The sequence below is a fragment of the Dermacentor variabilis genome, chromosome 2 (genome assembly GCF_050947875.1).
Source record: "Dermacentor variabilis isolate Ectoservices chromosome 2, ASM5094787v1, whole genome shotgun sequence".
Classification (NCBI taxonomy): domain Eukaryota; kingdom Metazoa; phylum Arthropoda; class Arachnida; order Ixodida; family Ixodidae; genus Dermacentor; species Dermacentor variabilis.
In genome coordinates this window covers 173,769,736-173,796,802 of record NC_134569.1, presented here as the reverse complement: position 1 = coordinate 173,796,802, position 27,067 = coordinate 173,769,736, and the positions used below count along the sequence as shown (strand labels likewise).

Genomic DNA, 27,067 nt, shown 5'->3' with positions numbered 1-27,067 from the left:
GGTCAGCAGGTCACAGTGTACGATACAAACCAGCGGACCTGGTCTCCCACCGTCTTTCTCCGACCAGCCGATGAACACTGCTCGACGATCGTCAAGACTGAAGACGGTTGGGAACTTCGGCGCACACGAGAGCACCTCCGCCTGATGGACCCACAACCGGAAGCGAGCCTCGTGCCCGAAGACATATCTTCCACAGAGCCCCCTCAAGAACTACGGAGAAGCACCAGACTTCGACGCGAGCCCTGTCGGTACCCTCAACAACGCACAGGGTAACCATGTCTTAGTTTCCATGCAAAAGGAAGATGTAGCAAGGCTGAATAAGTGCAACGTAACGCTTATATGCATGAACTGAACAAGACCCACTGCGATGCTACTTTGTATATATATCCCCTTCATTCTTCCAATAAAGTTGTTCATTGCCTGACCCCGACTCGCCTACACGTATGATGGACTCTCTTCTGCGAGGCTACAAATGGACCCAATGGACCACCTGTCTCTGTAATCTTGACGACGTTATTATTTTGCTCCCATGGTCGGAAGTCACCTTACCCGACTCGCTGCCATTCTTGTGGTCTTCCGAAAAGCCGGCCTCCGACTGAGCTCCACGAACTGTCATTTCGGGCGCCGTCAGATTACCGTGTTGCGACACCTCGTTGGCGCATCCGGTGTCCAACCATATCAGCAATGTTTCGCGCCGTACACAGTTTCCCTGTGCCACGTTCTGCTCCTGACGTGGGCTGCTTCGTCGGCCTGTGTTCTTACTTTCGCCGTTTCATAAAAAACTTCGCCCATGTTTCTCGGTCTTTGACAGATCTTATAAAGAAGAACACACCCTGAGAAAGCTCACGCGTTCGCCACTCTCATCGGGTTTGTGACCAACCCTCCCATACTTGCCCACTTTGATCCATCTGCACCGATCGAAGTCCACACTGACGGAAGCGGCAACGGCAGCGGTGCTGTTTTCGCCCAACAGCAGAATGGTACCGAATGCGTGACAGCTTACGCCAGACGCCTGCTGTCACCTGTTGAGAGAAATTACTCCATCAGCGAACGAGAGTGCCTGACTTTAGTTTGGGCTGTCGCCAAGTTCCGGCCATATTTTTACGGCCACACTTTTTTGGTCGTTACAGACCACCACGCCCTCTACTGGCTGTCTTCCTTCCGGGACCTGACAGGACGGCTCAGTCGCTGGGCTTTGCAGCTGCACGAATTTTCATTTCTTGTCAACTAAACCCCGGCCCTCAGTCCCCAGTAGCTGCGAAGCAACTGACCACGGCGGCAGAGGGTGCTAAGAATACCTGGCTCCGGACAGGCCGCCATTGGAATCTGAACCTGGAAACGTTTAACGTTAGGACGTTATCTAGTGAGGCGAGTCTAGCAGTGTTATTGGAGGAATTAGAGGGCAGTAAATGGGATATAATAGGGCTCAGCGAGGTTAGGAGGACAAAAGAAGCATATACAGTGCTAAAAAGCGGGCACGTACTGTGCTACTGGGGCTTAGCGGAGAGACGAGAACTAGGAGTCGGATTCCTTATTAATAAGGAAATAGCTGGTAACATACAGGAATTCTATAACATTAACGAGAGGGTGGCAGGTCTTGTTGTGAAACTTAATAAGAGGTACAAATTTAAGGTGGTACAAGTCTATGCCCCTACATGCAGTCATGATGACCAGGAGGTCGAAAGCTTTTATGAAGGCGTGGAATCGGCGATGGGTAAAGTCAAATCAAAATACACTATACTGATGGGCGACTTCAATGCCAGGGTAGGCAAGAAGCAGGCTGGAGACAAGTCAGTGGGGGAATATGGCATAGGCTCTAGGAATAGCAGAGAAGAGTTATTCGTAGAGTTTGCAGAACAGAATATTATGCGGATAATGAATACCTTTTTCCGCAAGCGGGTTAGCCGAAAGTGGACGTGGAGGAGCCCGAATGGTGAGACTAGAAATGAAATCGACTTCATACTCTGCGCGAACCCTGGCATCATACAAGATGTAGACCTGCTCGGCAAGGTACGCTGCAGTGACCATAGGATGGTAAGAACTCGAATTAGCCTAGACTTGAGGAGGGAGCGGAAGAAACTGGTACACATGAAGCCAATCAATGAGTTAGCGGTAAGAGGGAAACTAGAGGAATTCCGGATCAAGCTACAGAACAGGTATACGGCTTTAACTCAGGAAGAGGACCTTAGTGTTGAAGCAATGAACGACAATCTCATGGGATCATTAATGAGTGCCCAATAGAAGTCGGTGGTAACGCCGTTAGACAGGAAACCAGTAAGCTATCGCAGGAGACGAAAGATCCGATCAAGAAACGCCAATGTATGAAAGCCTATAACCCTACAGCTAGAGTAGAACTGGCAGAACTTTCCAAGGTAATCAACAAGCGTAAGACAGCGGACATCAGGAAGTATAATATGGATAGAATTGAACAGACTCTCAGGAACGGAGTAAGCCTAAAAACAGTGAAGAAGAAACTAGGAATAGGCAAGAATCAGATGTGTGTGTTGAGAGACAAAGCCGGCAATATCGTTACTAATATGGATGAGATAGTTCAAGTGGCTGAGGAGTTCTATAGATATTTATACAGTACCAGTGGCACCAACGACGATAGGGGAAGAGAGAATAGCCTAGAGGAATTCGAAATCCCACAGGTAACGCCAGAAGAAGTAAAGAAAGCCTTAGGAGCTATGCAAAGGGGGAAGGCAGCTGGGGAGGATCAGGTAACAGCAGATTTGTCGAAGGATGGTGGTCAGATTGTTCTAGAGAAACTGGCCACCCTGTATACGCAATGCCTCATAACCTCGAGCGTACCGGAATCTTGGAAGAACGCTAACATAATCCTAATCCATAAGAAATGGGACAGCAAAGACTTGAAAAATTATAGACCGATCAGCTTACTGTCCGTTGCCTACAAAGTATTTACTAAGGTAATCGCAAATAGGATCAGGAACACCTTAGACTTCTGTCAACCAAAGGACCAGGCAGGATTCCGTAAAGGCTACTCAACAATAGACCATATTCACACTATCAATCAAGTGATAGAGAAATGTGCAGAATATAACCAACCCTTATATATAGCTTTCATTGATTACGAGAAAGCGTTTGATTCAGTCGAAACCTCAGCAGTCATGGAGGCATTACGGAATCAGGGTCTAGATGAGCCATATGTTAAAATACTGGAAGATATCTATAGCGGCCCCACAGCCACCGTAGTCCTCCACAAAGAAAGCAACAAAATCCCAATAAAGAAAGGTGCCAGTCAAGGAGATACGATCTCTCCAATGCTATTGACAGCATGTTTACAGGAGGTGTTCAGCGACCTGGAGTGGGAAGAATTGGGGATTAAATTTGATGGAGAATACCTTAGCAACTTGCGATTCGCTGATGATATTGCCTTGCTTAATAACTCAGGGGACCAATTGCAATGCATGCTCACTGACCTGGAGAGGCAAAGCAGAAGGGTGGATCAGAAAATTATTCTGCAGAAAACTAAAGTAATGTTTAACAGTCTCGGAATAGAACAGCAGTTTACGATAGGTAGCGACACACTGGAAGTGGTAAGGGAATACATCTACTTAGGGCAGGTAGTGACCACGGGTCCGGATCATGCGACTGAAATAACCAGAAGAATAAGAATGGGCTGGGGGTGCGTTTGGCAGGCATTCTCAAATCATGAACAGCAGGTTGCCATTATCCCTCAAAAGGAAAGTGTATAACAGCTGTGTGTTACCAGTACTCACATATGGGGCAGAAACCTGGAGGCTTACGAAAAGGGTTCTGCTGAAATTGAGGACGACGCAACGAGCTATGGAAAGAAGAATGATGGGTGTAATTTTAAGGGATAAGAAAAAAGCAGATTGGGTGAGGCAACAAATGCGGGTAAATGACATCTTAGTTGAAATCAAGAAAAAGAAATGGGCATGGGCCGGACATGTAATGAGGAGGGAAGATAACCGATGGTCATTAAGGGTTACGGACTGGATTCCAAGGGAAGAGAAGCGTAGCAGGGCGCGGCAGAAAGTTAGGTGGGCGGATGACGTTAAGATGTTTGCAGGGACAACATGGCCACAATTAGTACATGACCGGGGTAGTTGCAGAAGTGTGGGAGAGGCCTTTGCCCTGCAGTGGGCGTAACTAGGCTGATGATGATGATGATGATGATAAGTTGACAACAACTATAGTTGAAATCAAGAAAAAGAAATGGGCATGCTCAGGACATGTATTGAGGAGGGAAGATAACCGATGGTCTTTAAGGGTTACGGACTGGATTCCAAAGGTAGAGAAGCGTAGCAGGTGCGGCAGAAAAATAGGTGGGCGGATGAGATTAAGTTGTTTGCAGGGACAATATGGCCACTGTTAGTAAATGACCGGGGTAGTTGGAGAGGTGTGGGAGAGGCCTTTGCCCTGGGGTGCGCGTAACCAGGCTGATGATGATGATAAGTCTGGACGTCTCCACAAGGACGCTGACTGCCTCTCGTCTCACTCCGTGGATCCGCCCGATCCTGTTGCGCATGATCTTGTGACCAGCGTGATCGCTTTGACTCACATGACCGACATGCGCGTTGAACAACGACGCAACGCATCTTTACAGCCCATCATCGGCGGAGTGCAATCTGGCAGCATCGACGGCACGTGCCGCATGTTCGTGCTTGCATGACGGCATTCTCTACCGCCTCAATATCAACACTGACGGCCCTGGGTTGCTCCTTGTTCCTCCTCGTCATTTGCGAGTTGTCCAACAAGTTAACGATGCACTGACGGCGGGATACATTGGAGTTTGGAGGCGGGACACTTTGGAGTGTACCACTATGTGCGTCGTTATGTCGCAACTTGTGAATTCGGTCAGCGTCGGAAGAACCCTCCCCTGCCACCTGTCAGCTGGCTCAATCCAATTGTAGTTCCCTTCGAGCCATTATTTCGCGTACCCTTGACCTGCTTGGCCCTTTTCCGACAACGACTAGAGGGAATAAGAGGATCGATGTCGCCACTGATTACGCGACACACTACGCGAAAACAAAGACGTTGCCGACTAGTTTCGCAACTGACCTAGCCAATTTTCTCCTTCACGACGTCATTTTCAAGCACGGTGCACTTCGACAGTTACTTACAGACCGCGGCCCCTCGTTCTTGCCTCGTGTTGTGGAAGACCTCCTCCGCTCTTGTGCCGCTGAGCACAAGCTGTCCACCGCCTACCGCCCACAAACGAACGATCCTACGGAGCATCTCAACCGAACACTGACAGAGATGCTGTCGATGTACGTTTCCAATGATCGCAGCCACTGGGACGCCACGCTGGCCTACGTGACATTCGCGTATAAGTCGTTCCGACATGACACCGCAGGTTATTCACCCTTTTATCTTTTGTATGGTCGCGACCCCACTTTGCCCTTTGACACCATCCTACCTTCTGTGCCCTGCTTTGCCACTGAGTACGCTCGGGAAGTCATCGATCGCGCTCACATGGCGCGTCAAGTCCCCCTATCTCACGTATTCGATTCGCAGCATCTGCAAAAAGAGCGTTACGACCGGTGCCATCGCGACGTTAAGTTGGCGCAAGGTGCTTGGTTGCTGCTTTGTTCGCCATGTCGTCGGGCTCTCGCAGGCAGAAGCTTCTCTCTCGCTACACATGGCGTTATGAAGTCCTACTTCAAGTTAACTACGTCAATTACGAGATCGCGCCGTTACAGTTTCATCCATCCTCAAGTCCACCGCCTGTTGACGTCCTGCACATTTCGCGACTGAATCCGTACTTTACACGCTCTTCATCGCTCATCACCCGGGGTTCTGTTGCGGAAGGATTGAAGAAGAGAGCGAGAAAAGAACGTCGCGAGACACTGGCTGCTGCGTGCTGTTACTAGTCAGCCATTCCAACCCCATTGACTCTGCTTGTATATACATTGTAAATACAGTCTTATTGTCCCAACATCCCCGTAGCACTGTTTTACACCAAGTTTAGGTTTGTTGCAAATATGGGCATCATGAGCATTAACTGTAGCAAAATTTTAATATTCTTTGCCTAATTTGAAGCTTTGCAAGTAATTGGCGAAGCCACGTTATCGCGGCATACTTATGCTGTGTAGAAGTCTTGTAGTAAGTTACCCTGGCGCCTTCGATGGACTCCATTAGGCACCTTGTTTATGTTTAATGAGAATAAGGGCCAGGTTATAGGGGACGCGCGGGGAAAGCTTATGTTGCGTGTTTTTTTTTTCAACCTTTGCAATAAATTACGATAGCAAGTGCTCCATAGCATTGTGCCTGGGTTTTACGAGTGGCGCAATATTTAGCCCGCTGGCCTGGCAGAACTGCCAAACGCCACTGAGATATATTTTATCAGCAGTGAAGCGAACTACACAGTTAATCTGTCTGCGAAATTAAATGTGTTTTGATGAAATAAAGCACTTGTTAAAAAGTCCTTAAACATATGTTAGAAAATATCACATGGCTGTTAACTGTTTTCCGGTGTCCCGAGAGAAGTCTAGGCTACAAAAATATCATAGGAGGCCGAAATTGGGATCATGTTATGTTTAATGTTTGTCCAAACTTGAATATTACTTGCCTCCTTAGAAGCGTGGCAAAAAATTAGAAAAATCTTGTTCGTTTTGTTATTTATGCATTATGCGTGATTCGTAGTAGCTTTCCTCGGTGTGCTCAGTAATCTAAACTTGACAACTTGTTTAAATTCGTGAAAATGACGGCAAGAGTGTGGATAACGCATCAGTGAAGCTCGAATTACATCCTTAGCAGAAAACCACTTAATAATGCAATGGGGAGCGTTATAAGTGGCTGTTAAGAACAATGCAGAATTTATTCTGTTGCCCAGAAATATATAGTGGCACGTGTACTTATTTATCGTTTTCTCGGTGACAGCATTTCACCCGCTGACAACTTAAAGTTATCGCTTACCACAAGACGTGGTTACATTATTGGGGACTTACTCGAATGTTATCGTTCATTCTATCTGTAGTGTACGTTCTCATCACACCTTGTGTAATCAGAGTGTATCATCATCATCATCATCATCATCATTATCATCATCATCATCAGCCTGGTTACGCCCACTGCAGGGCAAAGGCCTCTCCCATACTTCTCCAACTACCCCGGTCATGTCCTAATTGTGGCCATGTTGTCCCTGCAATCTTCTTAATCTCATCCGCCCACCTAACTTGCCCCTGCTACGCTTCCCTTCCCTTGGAATCCAGTCCATAACCCTTAATGACCATCGGTGATCTTGCCTGCTCATTACATATCCTGTCCATGCCCATTTCTTTTTCTTGATTTACACTAAGATGCAATTAACTCGCGTTTATTCCCTCACCCAACGTGCTCTTTTCTTATCCCTTATCGTTACACCCATCATTCTTCTTTCCATAGTTGGTTCCGTTATCCTCAATTTAAGTAGAACTCTTTTCGTAAGCTTCCAGATTTCTGACCCGTAGGTGAGTACTGGTAAGACACAGATGTTATAGAGTTTTTTCTTGAGGGATAATGGCAACCTGCTGTTCATAATTGTATTGATGATGATCACATTGTATACGAAACACGAATTGTGCAGTACTTTGCGGAAGGCACGCAGGCACCAGCGTTTATGCTAGAACCTTTGAAGAAGGGTCATTGTTAGGTCGCTCTGATTGTTCGTGTTCTTAAGTGTCACGAATCGGCCACGTGCTTTGTGTATAGAGAGGGGGTTCACTTCTCCCCATATCAGCGGGGCAACAGTTTCTGTGTTATGTGGGGTCACAGGCACCGCGCGGTGCTGGGTGACGCGTCGCGGCAGGCGCCAGGAGGGCGAGTGCCGATTCCGGGAAGTCGGTATGGTGCGCACGGTGTTGGCAGTCCGCCGACGGTCACACGAGTCCACACAGACCAGCCTTGAAAGGGACCGCTGTACACGGTATTGTGGGTCTGGCTCCCGAGTACCTGACTAATCGGAGGCGCCGCCGAGGTTAAGAAGGGCTTAGCAACTTTGACCCCGTGCCGCATGTACTGAGCAGGGACCTATTCTTCTAACCCCGGGCCGCATGAAGTGAGCAGGGACCTATTCTTCTAACCCCGTGCCGCATGAACTGAGCAGGGACCTATTATTCTACGCATCCGGAACGCAATCGCCAGCCTTGTTGTTGGGTGCGACGGCCTGTGTGGTGTCGAAAGCCAGCTTACAGTGCATGCTGTAAGGATGCGGTGCACACGTGAAGAGGGCATTCGGACGGAGGCGTCTTGGAAACACGCACTCGGAGAACTTTGTCTTGAAGACAATAAGTTTGAAGGACAAGGAGGGCCATCAGTCTCCCACACGGACAAACTTTGAGTACGGCCGCACTACGTGGTATCGATGCCCCTGCTTCCGAGACATTTGCGGCCTAGAGACGCCCTTGGTATTTGAAGCGGCCTAGCGATAACTTGTTCGGGCCAGGCGTGTTTTGCTGAGCCCGTCACTAACTACGGAGAAATGAGAGGGCAACGGAGTTTTAGGGAAGAAGGAAAATAGCTTTGTTTTCCAATATGTTTATTTTTATAGAGTAAGCCCATCCCTGGGGGTTGTGGCTTAACAAACGGTTGACTCTGATTGGCAACTGAACTTGTGGGACGGGCCAACGGCCCTACCGCCTTGTTTCCTTTGCATATTTGGGCTATAAAAATTGGGACGACGTACTGTCCCTTAGACTTGGCTGAAATCAGGATTACTGATAGATCAGTGAGCCTCCGTGCTATGTACGTTAAAACGAGTCTGGGCTCTAACAGGCATTGAGACAGTCGAAGAGTGAGACTTTGTTTCTCAATTGTTCAAATTTGTAATGTATTTCTTTTGCCTGCCCTGTATATAGAAAAGTTTACGTATAAATATTTCTTGTACATCTGATATCATCGCTTCCTGCCTGCGTTTGATCAACAACTGCCGATCATCGTCCGAGAAGCTTCAAGTTCCAACGGTGAAGCGAGGACAGAGAACGAACGAAGCTTTGCTGGCGCAGCCGACAGGATCGGCAAGCCCCACAACGAGCAACGAGCAGCGAGCCAGGCGCAAGGCATCAGAGGGCCACCAGCCAATTCCGCAAGGGTTGCAATTCATCTGGACGAGGACGTCAGGCGGCGCCCCCAGCAGCAAAGGGTGAGCGGGATTCCTTGCATTTTGTCTAGGTTGGCATGGCTGTTGTTCAGTGAGGTTAATGGTGTTCACGCGCAGAACAGCAAATTCGATTGAGGCTAACGTCAACATTGATACGGCAGCTGAACAAAGAGAGGGTCAGAGACGGCAGGAATTGCAACGCGTCGGAGAGACCGAGTCCGAGACGTCGGATACTGAAATGGATAGTGAGACGCAAGGCGCTTCGCAGGCTCCGAGCACGACAGATCCAGTGGCCATAGCGGGGAGACGCCTGGAGCTGGAGCTGGAAAAGGTGCGCCTACAGCTAGAGTACGAGCGCATTGCTCTACGGAGAGTGGAGCTTGAGCAGTCGGGCAGGCCGCCTTCGGTGTCGGAAGGAAGCGATCTCCGCCGTGCCAGCAGGGATGGAATAGCGCAATGTGCTAAAGTGCTTAAGGCATACCGGTTGCCGTGTGACGCTGACGTTCCGATATGGTTTGATGAGGTTGAAAAGTTATTTTCACCTTTTCAAGTACCAGAACACAGCCGTGTACATTTGATCATGCCTGCGCTGGCCGAGCAGGTTCGTTATCTGTTGCGTGGCCTCAATGACGAGGAATGTACAGATTATGAGACTGTAAAGAAGGCGGTATTAGATGAACTTAAGCTCACGCCAGCTAAATACTTGGAGAGGTTTGAAAAGGCATCTAAACGAAAGGAGGAATCTTGGGCTCAGTTCGCGTCCCGCGCGAGAACTTATTTGGCCTATTACCTTCAATCTCGAAATGCAAACACCAAAGAAGCTATGACGGAGCTTATGGTCGCTGACCGTATGAAAGCCAGTCTAAGCTCAGAAGCCCTTGAATATGTTCTTTTGCGGGAGGGCGAAGATTGGTTTAAGCCAGTGGAGGTGGCGAAAGTGCTCGAGACTTTCGAGCAAGCTAAAGGGAAAGGACGAACAACTAAGCCAGCCGCAACAGCCTCACTGCTGCAGCACGCAAAACTAGCTAGCCCGCAGAGGACAAATTTAAAATGCCACGTGTGTCATGCACAGGGTCACCTAGCCAGAGACTGCCCAAAAGCTTCAAATAAAGAACAGCAGGGGAAGGCGCCGACTGTGCAAAAACAAAGGGTACAAAAGGTTGTTGTTGTAAGTGAAGAACCTCCACCAGAGCAAGAAAGGGTGCTAAGCGCTAGAGTACAAGTCGTAGCTCAAAATGTTAGTTCAGGGAGGTTAAAGCTGGACCTTATCCCTATCATGTGCGGGGATATAGCAACCGAAACTGTGTTGCACACAGGTAGTGAGATAACGGTCGTCCGTAAAAGTATGTTGCCCGTCGGTGTACAGGAGCCATCGAGAACAGTAAGACTCGAGTCGGCATTCGGAAAGACCATTCGAGCTAACCTAGCTACGCTGCCCGTAGGCATGCATCGCCCGGGGGCTGTGATACAACCGCAGAGGATCGATCTGGTGTGCGCGGTTACAGACGAACTTGCAAAGGGGGTTGACTGCCTGTTGTCAAAGGAAGATTGGGAACTACTACAGGCTTAGGAAAAAGGCGAGGTTGGACGAGAAAGTATACCGCGGGTAGCCAATTCCGTTGGAGTTCGATCAGTCGAAATAGTCGATAACACTGAGCCAGACTGTGGTATAAGTTGTGAAGAAACGACAGACAAAATCCCTGTATTGCAAGAGAATAGTTTGATACAAGATGTCACTGGGGTGCCCAATCAGCGGGAGGAATTTCGAGCTGCTCAGCTTGCCGATGAAAGCCTGAAAAAGGCCTGGTATGATGCGAGAAACGGCAAAGCTGGCATGCTCGTGTCAGACGGACTTTTGTACCATTGGGATTCCTTAGCGGGAGGCAAAGTCAGACAACTGGTCCTACCAAAAGAAACGCGCAATGAGGTAGTGCCGCTCCGATCCCTGACAGCGAGGGCCACATGCGAGGCTTTACTGGAAATTTTCAGTCGTACTGGAGTGCCGGAAACGATCTGTTCAGACCAAGGTACTAACTTTAAATCTCAACTGACATAGTTAATGTTAGAAAAACTTGGCTGTCCACCTAGGTTCTCCACTGCGGAACACCCTGAGAGCAACGGAGCGGTTGAGAGATGGAACACAGTCCTCAAAAATAAGTTGTATCATGCAAGGGAACGGGACCGAAGAAAGTGGGACAAGCTGATCCCATTTGTTCTGTGGGCGTATCACGAAGTGCCGTATGATTTCCACCGGGGTGGCGCCGTTCAGGATATTGTACGGTAGAAACCCAAATGGGCCCCTATCAATATTGCAGCAAACTTGGACGGGTGAAATCGCGGTGCCCTCAACTCTGAGAGAGAAACCTGCCAAGTATTTGCAGCAGCAGCGGGAGCAACTAGAACTAGCCGCGAGTGTAGCTGAGTTGACAAGCACCGAGTGCCAGAGCAAATATGCTGAAGTTTACAATAGGAGGGCACGGACTAAAGAATTTAATGTCGGGGACCAAGTACTCCTCTTTGACACAGATCGGGCAAAAAAGATAGCTGCCATAGAAGACCTTGTGCCACCTCACACAAAGAAGGAGTTGCGAAGTCTGTTGGGGCTTTGCGGATATTATCGGGACTATGTCTCAAACTACGCCGACGTGGCTAGCCCGCTTACAGTTTTGACAAGCAGAGGGGTTCCTAATTCAATTCCATGGTCGGAAGAAGCGCAGTGCGCGTTCGAATGTCTGAAATTAGCTCTCTGTCAGGCTGTCGCCATGAACACTCCTCAGCCTCATCAGCCGTTCTGGCTATTCACTGATGCGTCGGCGACGGCGGCTGGTGCCTGTTTAGCTCAAATGTCAGCGGACGGAACAGAAAAGCCGATCGCTTTTGCTAGCCATCGCTTTAACCAGACACAGGCGCGCTGGTCGACTATAGAGAGAGAAGCCTTTGCTATTATTTGGGCACTCAAGAAATTTGACTACTGGCTTTTCGGAGCAGTGGTGAATGTTGTCTCTGATCATAACCCATTGTCATATTTGACAACCAGCACCCCACAGGGGGCCAAGTTAGCAAGATGGGCGCTTTCACTACAGCGCTACAATGTAACGGTGCGTCACCGGAAAGGAACATGTAACGCCAATGCTGATGCATTATCAAGGCTCTCGAATCGTTCATGGGAGCCAATCGAGTAAAGAGCAGAAAAGAAAGGATAGACAGAAACAGCAATGCCAGCTGGGACAGGCGCGAATGTTCCCGTTCACCCGAAGGACGTGTGCGTGGGACAGTTCAGCCTTGATGGAACTTTCTGTGATTGTTGTCGTCCATGTGTGTGAGGGTTATAAGACTGTGGACATACTATGTATATAACCTGCATATGTCACTTTTCTGCTGTTGTGCCGTGCAGTGCGTTGGAAGGTGTTCCTGTACATACATGAGTATTTCTTTTGCATGCCCACTGCCATGAATGTGTTGAGCTTGCGCCCTTTTTTTTACCGCTGTGAGAAAATAGTTTTTTTTTCGCGGTCCTTTCAGTTCATTTTCCTGTTCCTTACGTGGCTCCGCAGCACCCGTGTTGGGCAGCGTATGTCAATTTTATTTGACGGAACCTTCAGAGCCTAAATTCTAGGATACAGCGCCCTTTGGCTCTTGTAGTATAACTGGGCACATTGTGAGCCCAGTATGCTCTATAGAAGGGACGTGTAAGGTCGCTCTGATTGTTCGTGTTCTTAAGTATCATGAATCGGCCCCGTGCTTTGTGTATAGAGACGGGGTTCACTTCCCCCCATGTCAGCGGGGCAACAGTTGCTGTGTTATGTGGGGTCACAAGCACCGCGCGGTGTTGGGTGACGCGTCGCGGCAGGCGCCAGGAGGGCGAGTGCCGATTCCGGGAAGTCGGTATTGTGCGCACGGTGTTGGCAGTCCGCCGACGGTCACACGAGTCCACACAGACCAGCCTTGAAAGGGACCGCTGTACACTGTATTGTGGGTCTGGCTCCCGAGTACCTGAATAATTGGAGGCGCCGCCGATGTTAAGAAGGGCTTAGCAACTTTTACCCCGTGCCGCATGTACAGAGCAGGGACCTATTCTTCTAACCCCGGGCCGCATGAACTGAGCAGGGACCTATTCTTCTAACCCCGTGCCGCATGTACTGAGCAGGGACCTATTCTTCTACGCGTCCGGAACGCAATCGCCAGCCTTGTTGTTGGGTGCGACTGCCTGTGTGGTGTCGAAGGCCAGCTTACAGTGCACGCTGTACGGATGCGGTGCATACGTGAAGAGTGCATTCGGACGGCGGCGTCTTGGAAACACGCACTCGGAGAACTTTGTCTTGCAGACAATAAGTTTGAAGGACACGGAGGGCCATCAGTCTCCCACACGGACAAACTTTGAGTTCGGCCGCACTAAGTAGTATCGATGCCCCTGCTTCCGAGACATTTGCGGCCTAGAGACGCCCTTGGGATTTGAGGCGGCCTAGCGATAACTTGTTCGGGCCAAGCGTGTTTTGCTGAGCCCGTCACTAACTACGGAGAAATGAGAGGGCAACGGAGTTTTAGGGAAGAAGGAAAAGAGCTTTGTTTTCCAATATGTTTATTTTTATAGAGTAAGCCCATCCCTGGGGGTTGTGGCTTAACAAACGGTTGACTCTGACTGGCAACTGAACTTGTGGGACGGGCCAACGGCCCTACCGCCTTGTTTCCTTTGCATATTTGGGCTATAAAAATCGGGACGACGTACTGTCCCTTAGACTTGGCTGAAATCAGGATTACTGATAGATCAGTGAGGCTCCGTACCATGTACGTTAGACTTGGGGGAGATCAGGATTGCTGTTAGATCAGTGAGCCTCCGTGCTATGTACGTTAAAACGAGTCTGGGCTCTAACAGTCATTGAGACAGTCGAAGAGTGAGACTTTGTTTCTCAATTATTCAAATATGTAATGTATTTGTTTTGCCTGCCATCTATATAGAAAAGTTTACGTATAAATATTTCTTGTACATCTGATATCATCGCTTCCTGCCTGCGTTTGATCAACAACTGCCGATCATCGTCCGAGAAGCTTCAAGTTCCAACGGTGAAGCGAGGACAGAGAACGAACGAAACTTTACTGTCATGTATAAAAGATGACGCGTTTGGCTCGGCGGTGAGATTTTGACGATCGGCGACTGTGCTCGCCGATATTATTTTACTATGTGTGCACTTGCTTTTGTGGACACAGATTGGCCAAAAGAAAGCTGGTTTTTGATTGACAGTTTTGCTATACTGTTTTCTTCAACATCAATAAAACATGGCAGTAGTAGAAATATATGAGAGCAGGGGGGGTAAATATGGCGAATGTGTTCGTGAAGTAAATGGCTTTGATGAACTAGTACTTCTCAAGGGCTCGAGAGTTTTATGTGCGGGCAAGGCTTCAAAGAACCCACTCATATAAAGTTTTTGATTTCACTTCTGGTAGTCGAAAGTGGTAATGCAGATTCTCGAAAGAAACGGCTAGTTTTCCTACAAATTGGATTGTGATTTCAGAAGGTCGCACGAGTCTGCTGTCTTGCTTAAGAAGCGAAGCCTTTACTACAAGCGCCGTGTATTTTACAAAGACACGCCACACAAGTTTTGTCGACTCACCGAAGCTTCGCTTACGCCCATTCTCGCGGTGCGCGTCGCTGCATGGTTTTGCATTTCGTCAGAGGTTTTAAACAGTAAATTGCATAAACAAACGTTCTCAATGAGAAGAGAGCTGCGAACGCATTAACTGAGGCGTTGCACGATGTTAGGCGTTGTATATAATCAACACAAACAAAGTTATGCGCGTCGCTTTCAGCTGCGTAACATTAATCTGCCCTATTCGCTAACGCATCGGTTTCCCTAGGTTTCGAGAAGCGCGTTTCGCGCGCACAAATTTTCAAAACTAGGCTTCAGGATGTGCCCACTCCCTACTATCGTTCTTTTTTTTTCTCTTTTCTATGGCCTTCGGCAGCAGCGGCACGTTAGACAAGGGACTATCTCCAACCGACATTCTCCACTGCAGAGTGACAGAGAGCGGTGATCTTGCACCTGCGTCAAGCGAAAACACGCTCGGTTGCCGAGACATTTTGCGCACCGCTGATCACCTCTCTACCACAGGCCATGCTCGGTGCGCCGCAGGGCGAAATTGCTGGCGTTGCGGCCTGACTTTGCCAATAGATGCGGCCACTGCAAGGCTCGCAGTGAGCACAGAATGTAATTGCCTCAACCCTGACTAGCACAGAGACAAAGCTTATTGGGGTAGGTGGAATGGCACCGGCGGCGAGCACTAATCGACGCGACACATTGCTCGCTTAAAACTATCGACAAGTTCTCGTTACCTCGCTTAGTGAGCCCGCACTCCCGCGGAAGGCCGCGAATGAGGTATAGTGAGGAGCATTGTGGATTTTAATTGCCGGTGAAATGGCAGGGCATATCGCTCCTACCCTCAGGTAAATTGATAATAAGATATATTCCGCTGAGTGCCTACATTGCTCCGCATCGTGGTGTGCAGCCAATGTCAAAACAATGCAGAGATGACCACGCGAGCTAGGCAACGTTGCCATTTTTTTCGTATTTATGTATCATACCCCCAATATCAAACAATACCGAGGGGAGCAGCGGAGGAAAAAATGCGCTATCAATTATTCCAGCTTATACAAGTTTAGCTAACGCAAGTACAAAAGCCTCGCTTGTAGAAAAAAGCAAGAACTAAGCTTAAGAATTTATATAGATGGAATGATAGATGCAAAAGAAAATGGACAGGCCTACGCAAGAATAATAACTGGGAACTTACAAAACCTTAGAAATCGTCTCAGATTTTTTCAAAAGCTAGTGGAGGGAGTCCCGTTCAAGGCGTATGCACTGATTATTTCCATAATGAATTTCGCACCGTTTCAAATGAAATGCAGCTGCCTATTTAGTGTCATTTCCCGAAGCCAGAGATGACAAAAAGTGGTCAGCCCGAGTTTCCTCAGCAACAACTCCGTTCACCGCTTCCAATGTACCTCTTCCACTTAATTCTCAAGTTTACTTCGTCTTCTGGCTTATCGAGTCACTATTATTTCGCAATTTCACACCCTTCAAGGCGTATACACTGATTATTTCCATAATGAATTTCGCACCTTTTCAAATGAAATGCAGCTGCCTATTTATTGTCATTTCCCGAAGCCAGAGATGACAAATAGTGGTCAGCCCGAGTTTCCTCAGCAACAACTCCGTTCACCGCTTCCAATGTACCTCTTCCACTTAATTCTCAAGTTTACTTCGTCTTCTGGCTTATCGAGTCCCCATTATTTCGCAATTACACACAATTCTTCAATGCAGTATTGTAAAGTTTGCATCAAAATATATATTTTATTTAGAATTTCTTGCCCCTTCAAGGCTATTCCTCTGCTCGCACCCAAGCTAACCGATATTGTTTGCACGTCCACACGGTTTGTAATGCGATAGTTTGCAAGACCAGAGCCAGCTAAGTAACGAGAACGAAAGCTCAAAGCACACACACACACACACACACACACACACACACACACACACACACACACACACACACACACACACACACACACACACACACACACACACACACACACACACACACACACACACACACACACACACACACACACACACACACCACTGTTTATTACAATGTGCAAACTTATACCAAGAAATACTGAGCTCCCCGCTCTCCCGCAAACTAAAAGTTGGTGCCGCTGTGGCTACAGGTGCCGAACATTCTCCCAGCCCTGCGTCACGCATGCCGCTTACGTCAGGTGTTTCTTTTTATGCGGAACATTTTCTACTAAAAAATTACCATGCATATATAGGCCCCTGCTATTTTTGCAGAAAGACTACGTGGCTAAGGGTCATTAGCAGTAAGAAGTACCTTGACGGCAATTTTGTCTCATGACTCAGTGTGCTAATCATACAACTTCTATTAACTAACCTCCGGGCACATGTAAGTGCGAAATTGAAACCGAGAAGGAGTGAATAATAAAGTCCACATGGTCTCAACAGAAATACGAGGACTTTCGGGATATTCGTTTCCGAAATCGCCTCAAAACTGATTCGAAGTATCAGCTACGGCCCTCCCGAAATATTAGAGGCACACTTTTGGGAAACACTGAAATGGGACGCCGGTGTTATAGCAAGGAATTTAAAAGTCGCATATCTGGAAAGTAGTGTTAGCCTAAAGATTTGTGCTCAGCAGACAATACATTAATTCTCCTCGGCGTCTACTTTTAATTAGAGCAGGTGCCCTAATTTAAGTAGCATATTTTAGTCAATTATCAAAATTATTGCTGAGATCTTTTGCTGCTAGTGTCCACTAAACCGCGTAGCCTGTGAGCGAAAACAAGTGCCTGGATGTGAGCTTTTTTTAATAGTTTGTATCAAAAGAAACACCTGGTTTATTTGCGCTCGTACAATGCTTACCTTAGTGCGTCGTTGGCGCATCACTGCCCGTATTGCACATGCTTAATGTGTATTTCTGCGACCGTCCCTGCAGTGTATATCGAACGCGTTACAGATCAAAGCATAGCTTCTTAGACCTTTATTACATTGCGAAGAGACATTGCGCGCGTAGCACTTTGGCCACTCTCTTGCACTGACGCCATTACCACTGGCCAGAGGACGTAGTGGCAGTTTGGGCTCGCACATTGTGGTTTAAATATCAGAATACACTTTCGATAGTATTGACAGCAAAGTTTGGCGAATGTGTCGAAAGTTTGGGGTGGCGAAATCAGCCCTGTTTCGTTAGGCTTTTGCACCTTTCTCGCTTGTCGGCCCGCTCGCGTAGCCAAGCCTTTGAAGAACACCAGCGCACGTCGTTTCTATTTCCCGTATCTTCCGCATTGACAACTTCTGCTTCCACATGTGCACAACCGCTTTCGAGTTTCTCTTCGTCGAGTGAGCGTTCCTCATTTCCGCTGCAGCTGCTGCCGTGTGGGCTTCAATGTATTTCGAAACGGATGGTGCATAGTTTAGACCTAAGCTCCCGAACACGCGCATCGTCTCGTTTAGGGGGTCCGCGGCGAGGTCTTCGAAACGTATCTGGTAGGTTCTGTTTATCTGTAGTCGACGGGTCAGCTCCCCGAATGCATCCAAGTCTGATCGCATCTGGTCGCACAAGGCGGCCGCGCTGTCGCAGGGCTTGTAGTCTGTGCACCAGCGAAGACCTCTTCTAGAAGAGTAGATGGCCCGCGGGTCTCGCACCAGGTGGATCACGCGAACAGACTGCGCAATGTCCGGGTTTCGCTCAATCCAAGATCCCACCTGCGACAAATAAAGCTACGTAAGCTATACGTGAACAAACGTTGCTTTTACAATGGGCGCCTCAAGTTAAAGAGCTCGAGTGCGCTCTCGTCGGCAGACCGCACTCCAAGTAAACTTAACATACTTAACCGCCGAAAGCGACTTCCGGTGTGCGCGAGCTCGCGCGTGCTACGGCTTCCGGCATGGTGACATATTTTCGCCGACCTCGCACTTTCACCCCTTCAATGCGCAGTTGTCGCGTTCCACGCGCTCTTTGGTTTCTCATTCGCAGTGGTGCTTCGTGCAAATGCCTGTGTGATCTCCGGTCGTACTCGTTGACGCGCATTCTAGTAGTTTTTCTTCGTGACTGGTTGGCCACACATTTCGTTTAGTACGTAATTCTGAGCGCATCTAATCATTATAATTTCTGTCCCACTACAATGTGCAATGAATTCCTACAGTCTACATACCGCGGAGCAGAAACAATTCGCGTAGTGCGGTACCTCTGGTAGCAGTGCGAACGCATTGCATCACAAACCTCAACCGCTGTTGCTGCCTCTGTCGCCCCACGTAAAATTCCTCGAGATCGACATCGTCGATCAAGAATTGTGGCAGGTTGCAAGCGGTGTCATCTTCAGGAAGCACGAGAAACGCAATAGCGGATACGCAAGCGACATAACATTGGTCATGTGACGCGTTGGTGTTCCCGGGCGCAGTCTTTTAAAATCGTCGTGAAGCTACGCTCCACAGCGCACTCCCCGAGCGCACTCGAGTGCGTAACTTTGGAGTTAGGTGCGTGGTAACCTAACGCACCCAATTTGATGTGACAGAATCACTGCGTCACCTTTCTTTAATTTCCAGTGGCTGCGCGAAGCCGGGGTATACGCACATTTCTTGTTTAAACAAGCAGTTTTCAAAACACTTCCGTTTTAGCTCTGTGGAACTTCCAGGAACATTTAGCCTTTAACGGAAAAACTAAGACTTGCAAAGCAAATACTCAGGACCCTCCAGCTAGTACCGGTCTTGGTAGGCTTTCGAAGTGTTTTTCGACGAACAAGCTCCACTCCTTTATGCAAAAGAAATATATACACATATGGTGGAGACATGAAGCGTATTTTTATCTTTCGACACACCGAGAATATATATGTACAGTTTACTACGGGAGAAAGTAACGGTATTAAATTTTGACACGCGTCGCTATGAATGTTTTGGGGTCCCGAACGTAAATCTGGCAGCATGCAGGCGAAGCTAGAATAAAGCCCCATAACAATGTCAATGTGAATACTACACTGCTTTTCGCAGCAAGCCACCCTTTTCACAGTAAAGTACCTGAAAAATACACTGAAACTGCTGCACATCATGGCACCGCTGCTCGCAAGTCACCGCATTCAACCTACGGCCTTTCATGGAACTATACGGCCCACCGCGAGAACCTCTCCCAGAGTTAGGCGTTGACCTCCTCTCTGACGTTATTAATGAGCGACTGGCAGCGTGCGGCTCCATTGACTGCATCATTAGCGGTGTATCACCCATAGAAATGTGGTCTAACGGAGCGGTTGAAGGGCATTCTCGGTGGCTTGCTCACACTATACGACGCATCCGAATATTTCAATTGGGAAGAAATCTTCCGTTTTCTCGCGTACGCGCATAACACCGCCACTCAAAACACCACGTGTTTCTCACGTATTTATTTTTTTCGAAGGACGAGAAACATCCTCTACTTTGGCCACCATTGTTCGGTATCAGCACGACGTCCGTAAATTTACGCCGTTCAGATAATTCTCAACATGCAGAATAGTGCCGTCAACTAGCTCCCTCATTCACGACCCATACCGAAGGCATCCAAAAAGATCGTCGCGACTACGCTCAGCCTGCAGAGACGTTCGCCATTGATTCTACTTTCTCGCTTCGGCTGCCATTCCACTCTTCAGAACTCGCTCCAGAGCCTCCTCCGAAATATCTGGCTCCGTAGCGATTCATTGAGCTTACAGCGCCCGTGAACTATGTGGTCTAACCGGTGACCTCAACTTCGGGCAAACGCTGTCGTGACTGCGAGACGGTTCACATCAGCCGTCAAAAGGGCTGTCATGATCCTCTCATTATGGCATTACCTTAAGTCACCAGAATGGGTCATTTTAGCCGCCGAAGAATTGTAGTACAAGAGATGGTGGGTATCTGCGGGCACTGCCATCATTTTGGCTCGAGACACGAGCTCGTGTTCTTGCTGCAAAAAGCTACGACTGCTCCTTCAGAGATTGCTTCGATCTTCTTTAAGAGTTTTAAGCGATCTCCCTCTCTTAACTGACATTAAGAGCAAAAACGAAGCTCGGAAGCACAAGTATCGCTAGAGCAGGTCTACTAAAGGTAAAGTTGCCTATTAGATTTACGTTGGTGTATTAGAGTTACATAACCAGGTGGAGTGATGAAATTAGAAAATTTGTTGGCATAACTTGGAATTAGCTATCGCAAGACTAGGGTAATTGTGGATCCCTAGGAGAGCTCTTAGTACTGCAGTTGACACGAATAGGTGGCCGATTATAATAAACAATGACATCATGATTGTTCTTGCGTTCGTGTGCTAAATGTTTTGATTGAATTATTTCACCCGTATTGCCCATTCTGCCTAGGCCTGACGAAGGCTGGTATTACTGTATAAATAAATAAGCAAATAAATAAATAAATAAATATCTGGGATGTGAAAACTCTGACCTGACTGACGCGCAGTCTGGTGAACTTGAAAACTTGCGTTTCGGCTCTTGAACAGAGAGCAGAGAGGTGACTCGGGGAGGAGCAAGACTCTCCACCTTCGCAGAGGTCGGCCAGGAAGTGGTTGAACTTGTAGTAAGGGGTGTTCTCCAGCCACACTGTGTAGAGCGGCTCGAAGCGGCACCTGACAAGGTCGTCTATCAGACGGAAAGCGTGGCTCTGTCTTCCTGGTCGTATGCTGCCGCTCACAGTGAACGGCATAAGAGGCTCAAAGTGGAAAAATGTCCGTGGCGCTGAAGACAGCAATTCGCCAACAAAGGATGACCCAGACCGGTAATAGGCGACGATCACCTTTATTTTCAGATCCACTGCAGCGACCACGGGATATCTTTCGAGCGCCGCTCTAAACGCAGCGGGGAGAAGTCTTTCTAAAGAAGAATCACTGGTATCCGCTGACAACCTTGTATGTTCGTTGACCACGACGGGAGATTCTGTTGTACGTACACCTTCCGTGAGGAAACTTCTTCGTGGGAAATCTGCCAAAAGAAGAAAGGAAGTCTTACATTCTCACGCAAAGCAACAGGAAGATGCGAGCGCATTGACCTGATATATATGACGTTTTCATTCTCAACTACATGTTTTTCTAGACATTGCGCTTACCATAGCTTTGGCTCATTTCACCGCATTATTGTTTCTATGATTCTATGATAGGCGTGAGTTAGCAAAGAGTCGATAGGACATATGGCTTCAGAAGTCGATTCAATTGTAGGTCGGTACAGTGGTTTTCGACTGTAATCATGAGAGCACACTCATCGGGCTGTGTTTTCGCCATAAAGTGATAATATACCGAGTTCTCGTATTACTTACGTAGCTGCAAAGCTCTCCATGAATATAATACGCTGCAGCTCAGGAGGAATAAGCTGGCTAATAGTAAAGCGAAACATATTTTTTTTCGCATTGAGGCTCTGCAAGGAAAAAAAAAACAGAGTGATTTATCAGGCACTGACCACTGAGCTCACATTGACCATCGTGTGCTTGGACTTCTGAAGTTGTCGCTAGCGTCCTGTTTCGAAAACTGTATTGAAGTAGACAAGGCACACATGGTCCGAACCGGCAAGTGTCATCACCATTAGTCATCCTTACGTTGCAAGAAGACCCAGATTTTTCATTTTAAATTTCCACGACACAGCGAAGGGGCTACTACCGTCAGTCCAAGGACGGCGACAGCGGCGACGTGGCCAGAGGCATGCGAGAGTTTTGCTTTCGTCGCTGCCCCTTGTGGATGTTGTAACCTTGCATATAGGAGTAATTTGTGAATACACGCTCTGTTCGTAACAACATTTTTGGTAGAAGTAAGGTGTATGCCTTCACCTGCGTGCACGCTCCCTGTTCGTCGCTCTGCGATAAACTACGTACTGACGGCGGCGCAGCAGCCACAGGCTCAAGTGATACATTTTGAAAAACGAGACACGGGAACCTTCTCTGGCACGGACGGTTTAGATGTAGAAGACTGGATCTGCACACACGAGCGCGGAAGCGACCACTGCAGCTGGGACCCCACGCTCACGTTAGTCAACGTGATATTCTGCCTTAAAAGAAGGGCACGCATTTGGCCCCACACGCATGAAGAAGATCTTACAAGCATGGACGCTTGCAAGGCGAAGCTGCCTGAGTTGTTCGCCAGACCATTTGGTCGTCAGCAGGCCGCTAAAAAGTAGTTGGGATCCCGCGTGCAGACGGCCACTGAACCGTACGTTTCCCACATATAGGTCGTGCTGGGCCTTTTTCGAAAATTTGACTCAAAAGTAACCGAATCCTATAAGAGAGAGAGAGAGAAAGGAAAGGCAGGGAGGTTAACCAGACGCGCGTTTTCGCTTCGCTGCCCTGCACTGGAGTGGGGGATATAGGAGTTGTAAAGAGGACAAAAAGCGAGAAGAAAAAGAAGGGAGCAAGAAAGAAAAAGAAGGAAGAAGAATAGAAATACAGGCAAGAGAAAAGGCGTTCCAATCACATCCGTTCTCAGAGCCATGTCCATCTCGAGAAGCCCAGTGCTGCTTGCACGTCCTTGTGATGTCAAGTCGCGTTGATGTTTCAAAATTCTTTCTTGGGACAGAGGCGGGTCGTACAACTTGTTCAGCATGACGGAAAGCGATTCTCTCTGAGACCTGTACAGCGGGAACTGACAATGAACACACGCTCCAGTGTCGGCCACCCCTATGCGCAAAGCATAGGCATTGGTAAATGCGACGCCCAACCATGGCCTACACAAAAGGGTCGCATCGCTTTCGGGAAGTTTGGTGGAAGTCGGAGGCTCAAGTTTGGAAGGGTGATGGTTTGGGCTAGTTGGTTTTCCAATTTAGACTGTGCGGCGCAGCGCAATGTAGTCCAGGAGACAGAGGAAAAACGAGGGCGAGCGCTTACTGCCAAGTGAAGCTGTATTGTCTGATACAAGGTGTTACATAGAAAAAACAAAGGGAAAACGACATAAGCATAATATATGTAAAATAAAAAACAAACAATAAAGAAATAAAAATAGAAAAAACATTCTAAAGGTACCATCACTCTCACTGTTCGCTTTGCCATCGCCTAAGAATGCCAACTAGCTTCTTAATAAGGCCAGGGATGGCCTATTTATGTATGGGAATACTTCACGTGCAATGCTAGCCGACTCAACGATGATGCACTTTCGGTCGACCCTGTCTGTGAAGGTTTTTTTGTTTTTCCAAACAGAGGGGTACATCCGCATGCGCTGTAATGCAGGGCTAAAAACCTTCCCTTCTATTCATAATATTATTCGCATGCTCACGCAGACGATCGTTCAGATACCTGCCTGCGTGACCTGCGTAGCAGGCGGCACGCTTCAAGGGGACTCTGTCCCCCTGCACACAATCCATGTAACGGTTGCAGTGCTTGACTTCACACTGGGTTTTTGTTTCTTGATAGGGGTGCCTCTTTTTGATACCGAACAAAGCTTGTGTGGGGCCGGAAACACTACACGTACACCAACCCGCTCACCGGTGATAGCATAATATTTATTTATTTTTTATCTTTATTCTTTGTTTCATTATTTTGCATATGTATGTTTTATGTCGCTTTTGCTCTGTGTTTTCTACATAAAACATTGTATAAGGCATACAATTTCAGTTGGCAGTAAGCAATTGTCCTCGTCTTTCGTATGTCCCCTGCCCCGTTTTTCCCGCTGGCCACAAATTCTTAAGTGCGAATCCCGGATGTATAAACAGACGTGCATAAAATGTGGTTCATTCTACTCTGATCTAGTGCTTTGTTGTGCAAGTAGGCGGATCATCCTAGGAGCATCTGTCTTAGACAGCGGGAAAGATAAGCCGTTGTCTCCTACAATATCTGAACGAGCAGTTTGATTGGCACGTTCATTGCTAAATATGCCACAGTGAATTGGTAGCCACTGAAAAATTATTTGACGTAGTTTCTTAGGGGGTGTATGGCCTATGCGATTTCAAATGCCAACTCGTCATGCGGACCGCGTCCTAACGCTGATCATAAACCATGTTGTGCCGTCTTCGAGTCGCAGAAAATCGGACTATTTGTGTCTTGGTTCATCATCAATAAAGTGAAGTGAGGCCTGGAGCGCTGCTAGTTATGCTGCCGTCAACGTTGTCGGGTGAGATGTTTTCAACTTGATAGCGGTACCTTTCGATGGAAAGACGACAGCTGCAGTAGTACTCTTCGACAGGATGGAGCCGTCATGTATATGTATGAATCTTACCAGCTTTCGCGCAGTTTGAAAGGAATAGCCGATGATGCGTTTCATCTACTGCACCTCAAGGAATGTGCGAGGATGGACGCCATAGTTAAGGAGTGCCAGCGCTTCGAACAAGCGAAGAGTCGCCGCATCACCCGCCATTTCCTTCGGCTGCTTACACCGTCGTCACATCATCATGGGAGAACAAGCCATTCTCTACGCTGTCTACAACAACGTCGGAAGATGTAACTCGCATTGCTCGCCGCTAACAAGAAGCAATAGTTCCTATGGCTGTTCTTCCAGACGTTCAATCAGCGAACCTGCCCACCGTGTCTCTCATACAAGTAGTCGTCTGCAACGAGTTTACAAACCTGGGTTTACAATCTGCAGCCTGGTCTAACCGTGCAGCCGATGGTACTTCTGCCAATGCCACTTACAACCAGGTCCACTTTCCACGCTGCAAAACGTAGCTGACTGGAGGATGGCAAGCCACCTACCCATATGTTTTAACACTTCTCGTGTTGAACACATTGCACGTCAATGCCACAGTCGCTGGTCGTTGCCTTCAAACTAGAACGCTGTATCTTGACGCCGTTCTAAAGGCCACATTCGACGCTTTTCTCCTTGATCTGATCCACAGGCTTCCGATGCCTCCATACCACACTGCAGGTTTACTCCTTCACGGTCCTACAAGACCGTGGATTCCTACCACCCGAGTATATATTGCTAGCCATCAGACCACTCTTTTGTTTGCCGTACTGCGCAGTGTCCTCATGACGTTGTCATTGGCCTAGATTTTCTCTAGACGCCATCAGCCCTTATATACTTCTAGAAAGGTGTTATTTAACTGGAACTCCATTTTGACGCCCACGAAATATCCTACACTCCCAACCGCTTATGTTCGGTAGAGTTCCTCAGTCTGCCACCACAAGCCGCAACGTACGTCCCGTTAAGTCCCTCTCCTCCGGTACGCGATGGTGAATACGCTGTTTCCCCTGTTCTCGATCTGGTCCTGACGTACTCTGCCGTCTTCCCGCGCACTATGGTCACCGTACGCGGAAACAAAGCCTGCGTGTCTCTTTTCAACTCTGGACTGTGTACCCATGCGTTACCTTCCGGTATCACGGTTGTCACCGTGTCGTTGATGGAGGAATGCGATATTTCGGTGTTAGATTTCGACGGCCCTCGGAGTGGTTCAGGCTCTCCCACAGCCGTTGCGCCGCTAGGTGATGATTTTGAAAAAAAAGAATGACATCTGCAGACATCCTTCTTGCAAATTCGACATCGCGGAAGTACTGCGTCAACGTCGCGACCGAGTACGCTGCGCGATAGGCCATTACCCGTTTCTTGCCAACAAGCTGCGCTACGGATGTTGTCGACATTCTTCTTTATGACTTCATTCTTACATCATGGTGCTCCTCGACAGCTCCTGACCGATCAAAGCTGATACTTTGTGCCTCGCGTCATCGAGGGCATCCTTCGTTCATGCTCTGCCTGCCACAAGCTCACAACCGGTTATCACACCCAAACGAGTGGACTCACAGAGCGCCTGAACAAAACTATCACCGATATGCTTTAAATGTACGCTTCCGCTGACGACCGTGATTCGGACGTTAATTTGCGGCACGTTACTTTCGCCTACAAATTGTCTAAGCATGGTAGTACTGGCTACTCACCATTTTATATCCTCTGTCGACGCAAACCCCCTCTGCCTCTCAATATTTTACTTCCCGCTTCTCTAAGCGCATCCACTGCGTACGTTCGCAATGCCATAGTGTGCGCCGATGCAGCTCGCCAGATCGGTCATGAAAGACTCGCAGTGTCCCAGGCTTCCCAAGAAGACGTGTATGACCATCTTCACACAGGCGTTTGTTACTCCCCAGGTTCCCTCGTGCTACTGTTGTCTCCGTTCCGCCATGTCTGTCTCTCCGAACAGTTATGATCCCGATACGACCATGCTTGCAGCGTGTTACCTCAAATCACCAAGGTTACATAGAAAATTGAGCCATTCGTCGAGACAGCGCCGTCTACGCGGCTGTCTACGGGCCTCTCTGGTCTGTCCTAACAAGAGCCGGGTCGGCTCTCTCGCCCGGAGGGAGGGGGTAGTGCCGCGACACAGTGAAGGGGCTGCTACTGTCGGTCAGACGACAACAACAGCGACGAAGTTGCCAGAGGCCTGTGAGTGACTTGCATTCCTAGGCGCTGTATGGGGCTGTTCTAACCTTGTACATAGTAATAAGTTGTAAATATAAACAATTTGCGTGCCAATAGATTACCACCAATTAGGAAAAATGGATTGCGAAGTGAAAAAACTGAGCGGACCTTACTTCT

At 48.2% G+C, this 27,067-nt stretch overlaps 1 protein-coding gene across 2 annotated transcripts in view; it reads right to left on the bottom strand.

Moving 5' to 3' along the window:
- Positions 1–17,599: 17,599 nt before the first annotated feature.
- The window catches only part of LOC142572952 (carbohydrate sulfotransferase 4-like), a 31,788-nt gene continuing 22,320 nt past the window's right edge, over positions 17,600–27,067 (bottom strand). For both annotated transcript variants that reach the window (XM_075682428.1, XM_075682429.1), the window contains exons 2-4: positions 21,883–21,980; positions 21,019–21,551; positions 17,600–18,330 (exon numbers count right to left, since the gene is read on the bottom strand). In XM_075682428.1, the coding sequence (XP_075538543.1) occupies positions 17,812–18,330; positions 21,019–21,551; positions 21,883–21,980 (1,150 nt within the window). In that variant the 3' untranslated portion in view covers positions 17,600–17,811. The remainder of the gene's footprint in view (positions 18,331–21,018; positions 21,552–21,882; positions 21,981–27,067) is intronic.